The 13487-nt window shown below is 45.9% G+C and overlaps 1 protein-coding gene across 2 annotated transcripts in view; it reads left to right on the forward strand.

Moving 5' to 3' along the window:
• Positions 1-13487, forward strand: part of tex2 (testis expressed 2) — a 40138-nt gene that overhangs the window by 9522 nt on the left and 17129 nt on the right. For both annotated transcript variants that reach the window (XM_036941522.1, XM_036941521.1), the window contains exon 3: positions 9601-11305. In XM_036941522.1, coding sequence (XP_036797417.1) covers positions 9626-11305 — 1680 coding nt within the window. In that variant the 5' untranslated portion in view covers positions 9601-9625. The remainder of the gene's footprint in view (positions 1-9600; positions 11306-13487) is intronic.

The following is a 13487-nucleotide window of genomic DNA, read 5'->3' on the forward strand; positions in this document are numbered from 1 at the left end:
CTATCAGTACTGGAGGAGCTGACTGGGCTGGGGCTATCAGTACTGGATGAGCTGGCTGGGCTGGGGCTATCAGTACTGGAGGAGCTGGCTGGGCTGGGGCTATCAGTACTGGAGGAGCTGGCTGGGCTGGGGCTATCAGTACTGGAGGAGCTGGCTGGGCTGGGGTTATCAGTACTGGAGGAGCTGACTGGGCTGGGGCTATCCGTACTGGAGGAGCTGACTGGGCTGGGGCTATCAGTACTGGAGGAGCTGACTGGGCTGGGGCTATCCGTACTGGAGGAGCTGACTGGGCTGGGTCTATCAGTACTGGAGGAGCTGACTGGGCTGGGGCTATCAGTACTGGAGGAGCTGGCTGGGCTGGGGCTATCAGTACTGGAGGAGCTGACTGGGTTGGGTCTATCAGTACTGGAGGAGCTGACTGGGCTGGGTCTATCAGTACTGGAGGAGCTGACTGGGCTTGGTCTATCAGTACTGGAGGAGCTGACTGGGTTGGGTCTATCAGTACTGGAGGAGCTGACTGGGCTTGGTCTATCAGTACTGGAGGAGCTGGCTGGGCTGGGGCTATCAGTACTGGAGGAGCTGACTGGGTTGGGTCTATCAGTACTGGAGGAGCTGACTGGGCTTGGTCTATCAGTACTGGAGGAGCTGACTGGGCTGGGTCTATCAGTACTGGAGGAACTGACTGGCAGGGGGCTATCAGTACTACTGCTTTTGTTTGAGAAAGAGGGAGGGATGCAGTCTGTGTGGTGTCTAATGCACCAGAGCTGAGGAAAGGGGAAGGGAAATACTTTAACATCCACTGAGTAGAATTGAATCTCAACAGTCTTTGTTTGACCCTAGATTTCAGTTAGGTTTTAGCATGGCTAAACAAATTCTTGCTTGTCGTAAATGTAGATATATATTCATATTTAGTGACAGTTATAGAAGAACGATGCCCTCATTCCAGATGTTGTATTTTACCTTCTCATCCGTCTCTCTGCCTTTCAATCTCTCTCTTTCTCTCGCCGTCACCTTCTCCCTCCATCAGCCACAGAGCATCTCTTCCATCTTCTGTTTTCTTCCCTCCCCCTCTCTCTCAGACCTATGGATTGTGTATATGTAAGGCTTACACACAGTGACTGCTGAAACTCCACAGGCAGCCCTCCTAGTATTCCTCAACACACTAATCCTCCAGTACATTCTATACTCCCTGAGGTGTATCTGTCAATGACATTACCACTTTCATATTTCTATACATGCTAAAAGGCAAAGATGAAAACCAGTTGATCCTAGGTTGATACCGCTCAGCCATACACACCAAATCCACTATATCCCCAGCTTAGTCTAATGTCATCACATATGACTAAACAGCCATTCCACAACATTAGTATTACTTAAGTGAGGTTATGTGTGGATTTCTTCAGCTCCCTCTCAGAGACTGTCACAGGACTCTCCTCTCCTCTCCTCTCCTCTCCTCTCCTCTCCTCTCCTCTCCTCATTACCACTCCGTAAGGAACTTGAAAATACTCCCCACAGAACTGTCTGTTTCTAACCAACAGTTGTTGCTAACAAACACTTGTTGAAGGTCAGATTCTGAGGAGGAGGAACCTGAGGATAATAGTAGAGATATAGATGGTAGAGTGGAGCTCTCTCACAGTTGACATGGCAACAGCTTGTCTTGATCCTGGAGAGGCTGGAGACGTTGACAGTAAGTTCTGCCTGTGAGATGGCAATGATGATGAATGGGAGACAGAACCGGTTTGATCCGGCATGGCTGAGTGCTCTGTTCTGAGCAAGAGAGAGAGAGAGGGAGAGAGGTGGGGCAAGGGAGAGAAATATATATAGACAGAGAGTGGGGATGCAGTGAAATACACACCACTGACTCTCTAATTAGAGAAATAGAGGTTTTCTGGTGATTCATTTCACTTAGCAGGTGGCAGCAGAATCCACACTGTCTGTAGGCTGTTATGGGTTTTGAGTTGTTCCACAGAGACTTACAGTAGTGAATGCATACATTTTCATTCACACACACACACACACACACACACACACACACGTATGTATGTGCCCGCTTGGCTACATAAATGCATGTGTCACCTTTTTACCTAGCCCTGTCATGGTAATGTACACCAGCATATTGAGCTGTGTGTTTATGGATGATGTGTAACTCTGTGTCTTTGTGACAGAACAGACAGGCTCACTGGTGTGGAGCTCAATGCTAAGTAGTAATGGGTGGACTCAGAAAACTCTCTCTCTCTCTTTATCTACCTCTCACTCTCTCTTAGTTTAATCTAGACTTCTTTACCTCAGACTAACTATACATACTGAATCTGTCTCTCTCTCTCCCTCTCTCTCTCTCCCTCTCATTATCTCACTCTCTCCTAGTTTAATCTAGACTTCTTTACCTCAGACTAACTATACATACTGAATCTGTCTCTCTCTCTCCCTATCTCTCTCTCCCTCTCATTATCTCACTCTCTCCTAGTTTAATCTAGCCTTCTTTACCTCAGACTAACTATACATACTGAATCTGCCTCTCTCTCTCCCTCTCTCTCTCTCCCTCTCATTATCTCACTCTCTCCTAGTTTAATCTAGCCTTCTTTACCTCAGACTAACTATACATACTGAATCTGTCTCTCTCTCTTAGTCTTAAGCTAGCTTCCTCAATGTCTCAGACCAACCAGATTTCTCTCCTGTTTCCTCACTCTCTCGTCTGATCGTTTATTGGTTAAGAACGTTGGGCCATTAACCGAAAGGTTGCTGGTTTGAAACTCAGAGCCGACCACCCGCACCTTTCTGAGGGTTAAATATGGAAGACACATTTTGGTTGAATGCATCAATTGAATAGGTATCCCCTTTCCCCTAATCTAGTGGAGTCTACCCTTCACACTGTCTCAGAACAATCTAACATGTTGCTCACTAGAAAACACGACGTAAACTATTTTCAGTAGCATGGTAACTTTTCTTTGGCAATGTATGTAAGTAGGCAATTATTTAACTGCCCCATCTCACCCCTGTTTCTCCTTCCATCTCTCTCCCCCATCTCTGTTCCCTCTCACTACCCTCTGTCTGTCTGTCTGTCTGTCTGTCTGTCTGTCTGTCTGTCTGTCTGTCTGTGGGTGAGATGCAGAGGGCAAATCAGGTTTTAGCTCATTAAAGGGGCCTTGCTTTGATTAATTGGATGAGTGTGTTGTCTCCACCAGGTTTGATTGCTCCTATTCCATTGTAGCATTATAGCTGCTAAAGATCCCTGTAACCTGCATGGAACTTCCTCTGTTTTAGGATGTTTTCAATGTTGTCAATCGTTTTCCACAATGCCACTGTAGTGATAATAAGCAACAGTAGACCTGTGTGTTGTCAGATGCTCAGCACTAAGGCTCTGTATGGATCCTCTTCCTCTCCTGGTTGAGTTTCTGGCTGTCTTCCTACAGCTGTTGAATCCAGAAATCCAGATCTTTCTGTATCCTGACGACTCACACTGAAGTGTTCTGTTGCTCTGTCGTTCGCTACATACTTTAGTCTGAGACTGCCGTCATTGAAGTTGTTTGTGGTGACCAGGGGCACGAGGGGCGTTGTACAAAACAAAGTCATCAGCGACTGGATCGTCTCTAACCAATCAGAGTATCAAAAACAATGACGAATTTTCACCTCGCCACTTTACCCCTCGTGTGTTCTGGCCCAACCCATCGGCTTCTGGACCAATCATCAGACGGCCCCGAATGTGTTTACATTCGGTGAAGGGTCAGGGAGGTACTCAGATCCAGACTCATTGCGGAGAAGAAACTAACATCCGTGGGTGTGGCGTAGCGTTTGGTCGGAACAAGGAGTCTGGGTAGCCAGGCAAATCGTTCTGCCCTTTTACCTCTCATCTTTTAGTCTGTCGTTTAACCTTTGATCACCAGGATGTCATCCTCACCCTCCCTCTCAGCCCTGATCTGTGGCCTGTACTCTCACTTCAAAAGCATTTGAATTCCTCTTCAAAGACTAGTCTCTGAAGGTCCTCTGTTTCCACTACAGGCCCCTGTGGCTCTCTATTTCCTTATTTTTGATCCAACGTTTTATCGCCCTCTCGCTCCCTCCATCTCTTGTGCCTGCATTGCCATGACTTAAATATCACACACACACACACACACACACACACACACACACACACACACACACACACACACACACACACACACACACACACACACACACACACACACACACACACACACACACACACACACACACACACACACACTCCCTCGCTTAGACACTTTAGAGAAAACATATTTCAGCCCAGCAAAAAAAAGGGGCATGCAGGAGGGTCAAACACTGTGTCATTCTGTCCAGCAAATGACTATGAACGAGAACCAATTCAGGCTGAGCCTCTGGTGGGAAGAAAGGCTTTCTGGGATATAAAGAAACAATCACAGCCTACCAGTTTCGTTGTTTCTATCTCTCCATCTTCCATTAGGCTTTTATCAACCACTTGCAGGCTTGAGAGATGTGTGTGTTTGTATATTTGGGGTGGAGGGGGAGTGTGTATATGTGTGTGTGTGTCACAGGTAGCTGGTGACACCTTATTTGGGGAGGACGGGCTCATAGTAATGGCTGGAAGGGAATCAATGGAATGGTATCAACCACATCACACATGGTTTCCATGTGTTTGATACCATTCCCTTCCAGCCATTATTATGAGCCGTCAACCCCTTACCAGCCTTGTGTGTGTGTGTGTGTGTGTGTGTGTGTGTGTGTGTGTGTGTGTGTGTGTGTGTGTGTGTGTGTGTGTGTAATATGGCTACCCAGATAATTATCCAATGGGCAAGATTAAAAAGCTAGAATAACTCAATAACAACGCCACGCCTAAGTCAGGAAATCACTCACTGATTATTGTCTGTAGTTCAGCCGTGTTGGGAAAAACAATGACTGGCTTGTTACTGTATGATCTACCAGCCGGGGCTCACAGCACGACCCATTTTGCATTAATTACAGTGTGTTTGTGTGCAGTGTTGTTTGTTTTCTGTAATATCCATTCTGAATTCCTTTTTTGTTGAGGGATTTATTTATGTATTTATTTGCACCAAAGAAAACAAGTGATAGACAACAACAACAACAACAACAACAACAACAACAATACAGATGAAAAACAGTGTGCAGATGTGCTTGAATGAAAACCACACCACAAAATAACTATATTCAATGCATAAGTACAAAAATACAATTAGTTTGTTACAACAGAACCTAGTAAACCTACTAATTATACATGTATAAATGAATTGATCAGTAATGTCAAAAAACAAAAGCAACTGTTTTGTTTAAATGTGTGTGTGCATGTGAATGTGTGAGAGTTAGGCTTTATGGAGGAGATTACTGAGTAGTTTGGTTCATCAGGCTGACCCCCAGTCTTTGAGGGATGGTGATATTTTGGCAATGTGAAGATGAGTGTGGTACCTCTGTATCTGATAGAGAATTGACTATGTGAGGTGTGGCAGTGGAGGAGGGTGAAGGTTATCACAGTGTCTTGTGTTGTATAGATGGATGTCAGAATGAACCTGGAAGAATCCATTGAAAGGTAAACTGTCTGGGGGTATGAGTATTTGTTTATGAAAGTGCATAATTGCTGTACATTAATGTTGTAAATAGACAAGATATTGAGTTTCTTAAACAAAGGTGCAGATGGAGCCGGGAAATTAGAGGAGGTGGCTATTCTTGCAAACGTATTTTGTATAATGAGTAATTTGTCTAGTTAGGAGGCATATTTACTGGCCCAGACAATATTACAGTAAATGAGATATGGGTCATTTAAGCTATAGAGTTAGGAAGCAAGCCTGATGAACCAAACCACTAGTCTTTCTGATGAAAGCAGATTTCACTTCGCTACGGACATTTTGAATATGATCTTTACAGGACAACTTTTCATCAACTAGAACTCAGAGGAATCTAGTGGATGTAACTTGATCCATTTACAGTGCCTTGCGAAAGTATTCGGCCCCCTTGAACTTTGCGACCTTTTGCCACATTTCAGGCTTCAAACATAAAGATATAAAACTGTATTTTTTTGTGAAGAATCAACAACAAGTGGGACACAATCATGAAGTGGAACGACATTTATTGGATATTTCAAACTTTTTTAACAAATCAAAAACTGAACAATTGGGCGTGCAAAATAATTAAATTATTATTATTATTATTGTCCCACTTGTTGTTGATTCTTCACAAAAAAATACAGTTTTATATCTTTATGTTTGAAGCCTGAAATGTGGCAAAAGGTCGCAAAGTTCAAGGGGGCCGAATACTTTCGCAAGGCACTGTAATTCCCACCATTTGAGTTTCTGGCTTCTTTTTTATTTTATTTTGTATTTCTTTTACAATATTTGTTATTCTTACTAGTGAACATAATAAAGTTAGATTGTTTAACATTTAAAGATCATTTGTTTATCTGGAACCATTCAGAAAATGTGTCCATGCCTAGGTTGGCTTCATTAATCAAAACTCTTATGTGATAAAAATCTACTTGGTATCCTCAGCAAAGAGAATGGGAGGTACGGTAGAAGACACAGCAGCAAGGTCATTGATATAGATTAGGAATAACAAAGGTAATAATGCAATTTAGAAAGTAACATTTCATGATCAACCGTGTCAAAATCTTTGGATGAATCTAAAAAGATGCAGAGAGCGTGTTCATTGTTGTCCAGGGCTGTAAAGATTTTATCCACAAGTTACAAAGGAACTATATCTGTGGGGTAGTTTTTCAAAAACCATATTGATGCTCATGTAGAATATAGTGTTGATTTAAGTGCTTCAACATTCTCTTACACACCAATTTTTCTAGGATTTTAGAAAAACATGGTAGTACAGATATTGGCCAATAATTTGTGAAAGATATTGGATACCCAGATTTATAGAGGGGGATAACTTTGGTAATATTTAAATCTATAGGAACAGTACTAGTTTGCATAGATTTGGTGAAGATATGCATTAGAGGCTCAGTAATCGAGGAAGACACTGATTTCACCAAAAAGGCACCAATCTCATCATGACCTTCTACTGATATCTTTACCATTTAACTCCATCACCTCCATCACATCAGGAGGATCAAACTGAAGTGTCACGTTCGTCATAAGTATCGGACCAAGGCGCAGCGTGGAATGCGTACATTTTCTTTTTAATGAATGAGCAAAAATAACAAACAAACGAAACGTGACGCTATACAAACTAGTGCTGACAGGCAACTAAACATAGACAAGATCCCACAACTAACAATGGGGAAAATGGCTACCAATATGATCCCCAATCAGAGACAACGAGAAACAGGTAAACATAGACATACAAAAACGCTAGATGACAAAAACCCTAGACATACAACAACTAGAGTACCCACCCTAGTCACACCCTGACCTAACCAAAATATATAGAAAAACAGACAATCTAAGGTCAGCGCGCGACATGAAGCAGAGAAGGGAAATGTCTCTTAATGTAATCCAAGGGATTGCCATCAGTTTTCTTAATATTCTTTTACAGAGAGGAACCCACATTCACAAAAAAGTTATTCAATTCTTATTTCCAACAATAAATTGAGATGGGATGGTTCTAGATGCCTTTTTCTTATTTAACAATTGATTGATGATTTTCCCATTTGATTTTGTATTATTTAAGGATTCTTGGAATTAGTCAAATATATTTTGGGGGATATCTGAAGTAGGTGAGTAAATTTGTTCTTATACTACTTGTAATTTGTCCATCGGGGAAGAAAGTGCCATTTCTATGAGCCCTCTCCATCTCCATGAGTTTAGGGTCCGGTTTGACTTGATCTGTCAGGAGTGTCTTGGCCTTGACTTCTGTGTCATGCCAAGTTTCAGTCTTTACGTCCTCAATTCAAATGTTATTGTGCCTCGATTGGTTTTTGAGGTAGTATCCTTTGGAAGAGTGCTTGTCAAGTGTTATTTGTAAAATGGTGAGATCCTCAGACATGGTTTTGAATGCGGTCTGGCTGGGGACATTCACCTCCGACTGCGTAAATTCCAAACGGTGTATAAATTCCGTTACATCCTTAAACAGATCATTAACCCTTCTGTTGGTAGAATCCAGAAAAAGTTGCAGGAAGGACTTGAAGTTATTGTCCTGCAGATGTGTTAGATCTTTCTAGAAGTCTTTTTGTTGATCCAGTAGTTCATGGAGAGTAGTGCTTGATACGTACTCGTCTTCCGCATTGAGCTTTGCGGCGTTTTTCTGTATAGTATCAGCCATGCCACAAGCTTGTTGTGAGCTAAAAATGAGTTCGCAAACACAACCCACAACCCGTCTCCCGAAAACAAGCTCCGCCAATGAAATGACTTACACGCAACAGCAACTCACACTTGATCACACATGCACCAGTAGGATAAACAGAGAGAAAGAGGAGGACTTGATCACACATGCACCAGTAGGATAAACAGAGAGAAAGAGGAGGACTTGATCACACATGCACCAGTAGGATAAACAGAGAGAAAGAGGAGGGCTTGATCACACATGCACCAGTAGGATAAACAGAGAGAAAGAGGAGGACTTGATCACACATGCACCAGTAGGATAAACAGAGAGAAAGAGGAGGACTTGATCACACATGCACCAGTAGGATAAACAGAGAGAAAGAGGAGGGCTTGATCACACATGCACCAGTAGGATAAACAGAGAGAAAGAGGAGGGCTTGATCACTGAATGGATCCTGGCTGCACTTTACTCATCAAGTCAGTTAGTGCTGTGGATACAAGCAGTATGTGAAAACACCGGTCAGAGGTGCTTGGGAGAGACAGCGGTAGGAGCATTCGTTTATCCACGGAGCGAGCAGTATGTGAAAACCCCGGTCAGAGATGCTTGGGAGAGACAGCGCTAGGAGCATTCGTTTATCCACGGAGCGAGCAGCGGGAACCAGCAAGCTTGGTGCCTCAATTAAAGCTGGAATCCTTAATTGAAACAATGACAAAGTGGACACCATAGCCTCTGTTTTGGTAAAAGAAAAATGAGGGATGAGCCTGGAGAAATGTAACCACTCTCAAATTCAAAGACAGAGCTGTGGATGCAAGGACAGTTGTTACCATGTTTTGAGGCTATATAGTTTTTGTTTGCATATATATTGTTTACATATTATATATTGTTATATATATTGTTTACCCCTATGATGTAACTGGAATGATGAGATAGATGTTCTTCTTCTATGTTTTTGTTTTATTATTTAACTGCCATACTGTGTTGGATCTTGTCTAGCCATCTTGTCTCAAGAGGACCACAATAGAAATAAGTCCCAGACTTTATTGTGTGTTATCCTCAATCATTTTTATTAAAGTGCAAGTATGGCTTTAAGTTTTATGTGTGCTTGTTTTTTAAAATGGTTGAATTAATAAACTAAACTACAAACTTCAGAGTAAAAAAAACGAATATTTTTGGTTCTGATGGGGTACGACAGTTGAACTAACCTCATGAGGCACTTATAAGTTATATTCCTCAAGAATCAATGGTCAAAAATCGATGTAGCAGCTAAGGATTCTAGCTTTAAACCAATATTTTTCTCTCTTTCTTTCTCACTCTCTCTCTCTGTCCCTGCCTCTTCCACACCACTCGTTCTCTCTCCCTCATCCCTCTCTCTCTCCCCCTCTCCAGGCTGTGAGCCCTGTGGAGTGTGGTCATGACCAGCCAGGGCAGCAACAGTAGCAGGAAGGACGGCCATGCCGCTGACAGTACCCCCTCCTCCTCCACGCCCCCCCGCCCGCCCCCAGGCCCCAAGCTGCAGGTGCAGCGCTCTCTCTCCCGGGACACCATCACCATCCACTTCTCCGCCCTGGGACAAGAGGAGGACGAAGAGCTGTATGGGTTTGGGGCGTCTGTGTCATCGTCCTCCGCAGGAGAGGAGTCAGAAGGGCTGGGTGGGATGGGGGGGAGGACTGAGGACCAGGGCATCGTGACAGCCTTGGAAGCCAGCGAGGAGCTACTGTTTGAGGCTGGAGGGATTGGGACCACCACTACCATTGCTGTGTCCTCTACCACTCTACCCCACAGCCCAGCCCTGCCCATCCTCCCCCCCTCCATGCACACCCCCCTCCAGTCCCCCCCCGCTTGCTCCTCCTGGCCCTCTGATCACACAAGACCCATGATCCCTCCCACCTCCTCCTCCACCACCTCCTCCCCGTCTCGCTCAGCAGCCCTGCCCTCCAAGCCTTTCCTCAGCCTCAGGTCCCTGTCCAATGAAATGATGATTGCCCCTCCTTCTTCTGCCGGACGCCACCGCCACCACCTGATGAAGACGTTCGTCAAGTCTCTCTCCACGGACAACACCAGGCCCGACCACCAGGAGGCGCCATCACCACCATCTCTCTCCCAGCAGCGCCCACCTCCAGACTCCCGCGTCAACAATCTGCAGCTCTTCAAGCAGTTGGGCCAGCCGATGGGCTCCACCACGTCTGGGGGTGGTGACTCCAAGACGGCCCCCTCCTCACCCCTCACCTCCCCGGCCGACGGGAGGTGTTTCTTCAAGGTGCAAGAGATGGAGGCCAGGATCGAGGATACTAGGAGGCGTTTGTCGGAGGTCATGTGTGAGCCAATGCAGCTGTTCAGTAAGTTCATGGGCGACGAGGCTGGAGGCGGAGCCGAGGGAGGGGGTACAGGAGGGGGTGCCTCTGCTACCCACCGCTCCCTCTCCCTCAGCGCCACGGAGCTCACCAACCTGGCAGGCCTCAATGGGCACGCAGAGAGCAACAACAACTACAGCATCAAAGAGGAGGGGGGCAACTCTGAAGGAGAGGAGGAGGAAGAGGAGACCCCTACTGGTGAAGCCTCAGCAGACACTATCTTCTCCTCTCCTCCAGCCAAGTCCTCCAGGACCTCCAGGGTCTCCTCCCCTCCTCCTCTCCCTAGGTCCTCCTCCCTCGCCCTGGGTCACTGCTCCATGTCGGCCCTAGTCCGCCTGGAGGACGAAGAGTTCTGTGAGCTCTACAGTGAAGGCTTTGAGCTCTGTACTGACACTGAGACACCGGACGGGGAGCGGCCCGGGTCCCTGCAGATCCAAACGGGAAGCACGGGCGTCTGCAGTGAAGCCGAGTCCGACGAAGAGGAGGAAGACTTACCAAACGTGCCCATCACTGGCCTCCTCTTCTTCACGTGTCTAGTCTACAGTTACCTGGTATTCCCCCTGCCACCCTATTTGTGTGCGGTGTTGCAGGGGGTGGCAGCAGGGTTCATGCTGGCTATACTGGTGGTGTGGCTGTCGGCTCCGGAGGTCTCCAGCTGCAGTGGGACCAGGCAGGGCAGACGAAGGGGGGAGCAGTGGAACGTGGCCCAGCTGGATATCAAAGAACCTGGAATCTTTAAGGTAGGTCACTGTGTTAGCAGTTTAGTACTAAGTATTTAGAAATTGAAATTAGTGCCAAAACAATTGGGAAAAAACTGTAAAGGGTGCATTAGTATAAGACTGGAACAAAAGCCTGCTCTACTCTCCAGAACCAGAGTTTGTGACTGAACACTGTCCTATGTTTCACAGCCTATCCCTGTATTTTTTTGTGTAAGGTTATGACAAAGAAAGCTTTCTACCCAAGAGGATAGATAATAGATTTATAAATGCAACAATAAAGATATTGTCATGGATAGGAATACTTTTCTGTTGTGCAACGACCAAGGTATATTTAAGGCAGATCACATAGAAACACATCTTAGATAGGCTGTGTCCTTCCCCTAGTAGTACCTGTCACCACTGTGGACAGACAGCCTGACATCTTAGATAGGCTGTGTCCTTCCCCTAGTAGTACCTGTCATCACTGTGGACAGACAGCCTGACATCTTAGATAGGCTGTGTCCTTCCCCTAGTAGTACCTGTCACCACTGTGGACAGACAGCCTAACATCTTAGATAGGCTGTGTCCTTCCCCTAGTAGTACCTGTCACCACTGTGGACAGACAGCCTGACATCTTAGATAGGCTGTGTCCTTCCCCTAGTAGTACCTGTCACCACTGTGGACAGACAGCCTGACATCTTAGATAGGCTGTGTCCTTCCCCTAGTAGTACCTGTCACCACTGTGGACAGACAGCCTAACATCTTAGATAGGCTGTGTCCTTCCCCTAGTAGTACCTGTCACCACTGTGGACAGACAGCCTGACATCTTAGATAGGCTGTGTCCTTCCCCTAGTAGTACCTGTCACCACTGTGGACAGACAGCCTGACATCTTAGATAGGCTGTGTCCTTCCCCTAGTAGTACCTGTCATCACTGTGAACAGACAGCCTGACATCTTAGATAGGCTGTGTCCTTCCCCTAGTAGTACCTGTCATCACTGTGGACAGACAGCCTAACATCTTAGATAGGCTGTGTCCTTCCCCTAGTAGTACCTGTCACCACTGTGGACAGACAGCCTGACATCTTAGATAGGCTGTGTCCTTCCCCTAGTAGTACCTGTCACCACTGTGGACAGACAGCCTGACATCTTAGATAGGCTGTGTCCTTCCCCTAGTAGTACCTGTCATCACTGTGGACAGACAGCCTGACATCTTAGATAGGCTGTGTCCTTCCCCTAGTAGTGCCTGTCACCACTGTGGACAGACAGCCTGACATCTTAGATAGGCTGTGTCCTTCCCCTAGTAGTACCTGTCATCACTGTGGACAGACAGCCTGACATCTTAGATAGGCTGTGTCCTTCCCCTAGTAGTACCTGTCACCACTGTGGACAGACAGCCTGACATCTTAGATAGGCTGTGTCCTTCCCCTAGTAGTACCTGTCACCACTGTGGACAGACAGCCTAACATCTTAGATAGGCTGTGTCCTTCCCCTAGTAGTACCTGTCACCACTGTGGACAGACAGACTAACATCTTAGATAGGCTGTGTCCTTCCCCTAGTAGTACCTGTCACCACTGTGGACAGACAGCCTGACATCTTAGATAGGCTGTGTCCTTCCCCTAGTAGTACCTGTCATCACTGTGGACAGACAGCCTGACATCTTAGATAGGCTGTGTCCTTCCCCTAGTAGTACCTGTCATCACTGTGGACAGACAGCCTGACATCTTAGATAGGCTGTGTCCTTCCCCTAGTAGTACCTGTCACCACTGTGGACAGACAGCCTAACATCTTAGATAGGCTGTGTCCTTTCCCTAGTAGTACCTGTCACCACTGTGGACAGACAGCCTGACATCTTAGATAGGCTGTGTCCTTCCCCTAGTAGTACCTGTCACCACTGTGGACAGACAGCCTGACATCTTAGATAGGCTGTGTCCTTCCCCTAGTAGTACCTGTCATCACTGTGGACAGACAGCCTGACATCTTAGATAGGCTGTGTCCTTCCCCTAGTAGTACCTGTCATCACTGTGGACAGACAGCCTGACATCTTAGATAGGCTGTGTCCTTCCCCTAGTAGTACCTGTCACCACTGTGGACAGACAGCCTGACATCTTAGATAGGCTGTGTCCTTCCCCTAGTAGTACCTGTCACCACTGTGGACAGACAGCCTGCAGCTTCTATTGAGTTAGCAAGCTGAGCACATGTTGCTGATAGCATCTACAAGATAAA

Source organism: Oncorhynchus mykiss, chromosome 13 (genome assembly GCF_013265735.2).
Source record: "Oncorhynchus mykiss isolate Arlee chromosome 13, USDA_OmykA_1.1, whole genome shotgun sequence".
Taxonomy (NCBI): domain Eukaryota; kingdom Metazoa; phylum Chordata; class Actinopteri; order Salmoniformes; family Salmonidae; genus Oncorhynchus; species Oncorhynchus mykiss.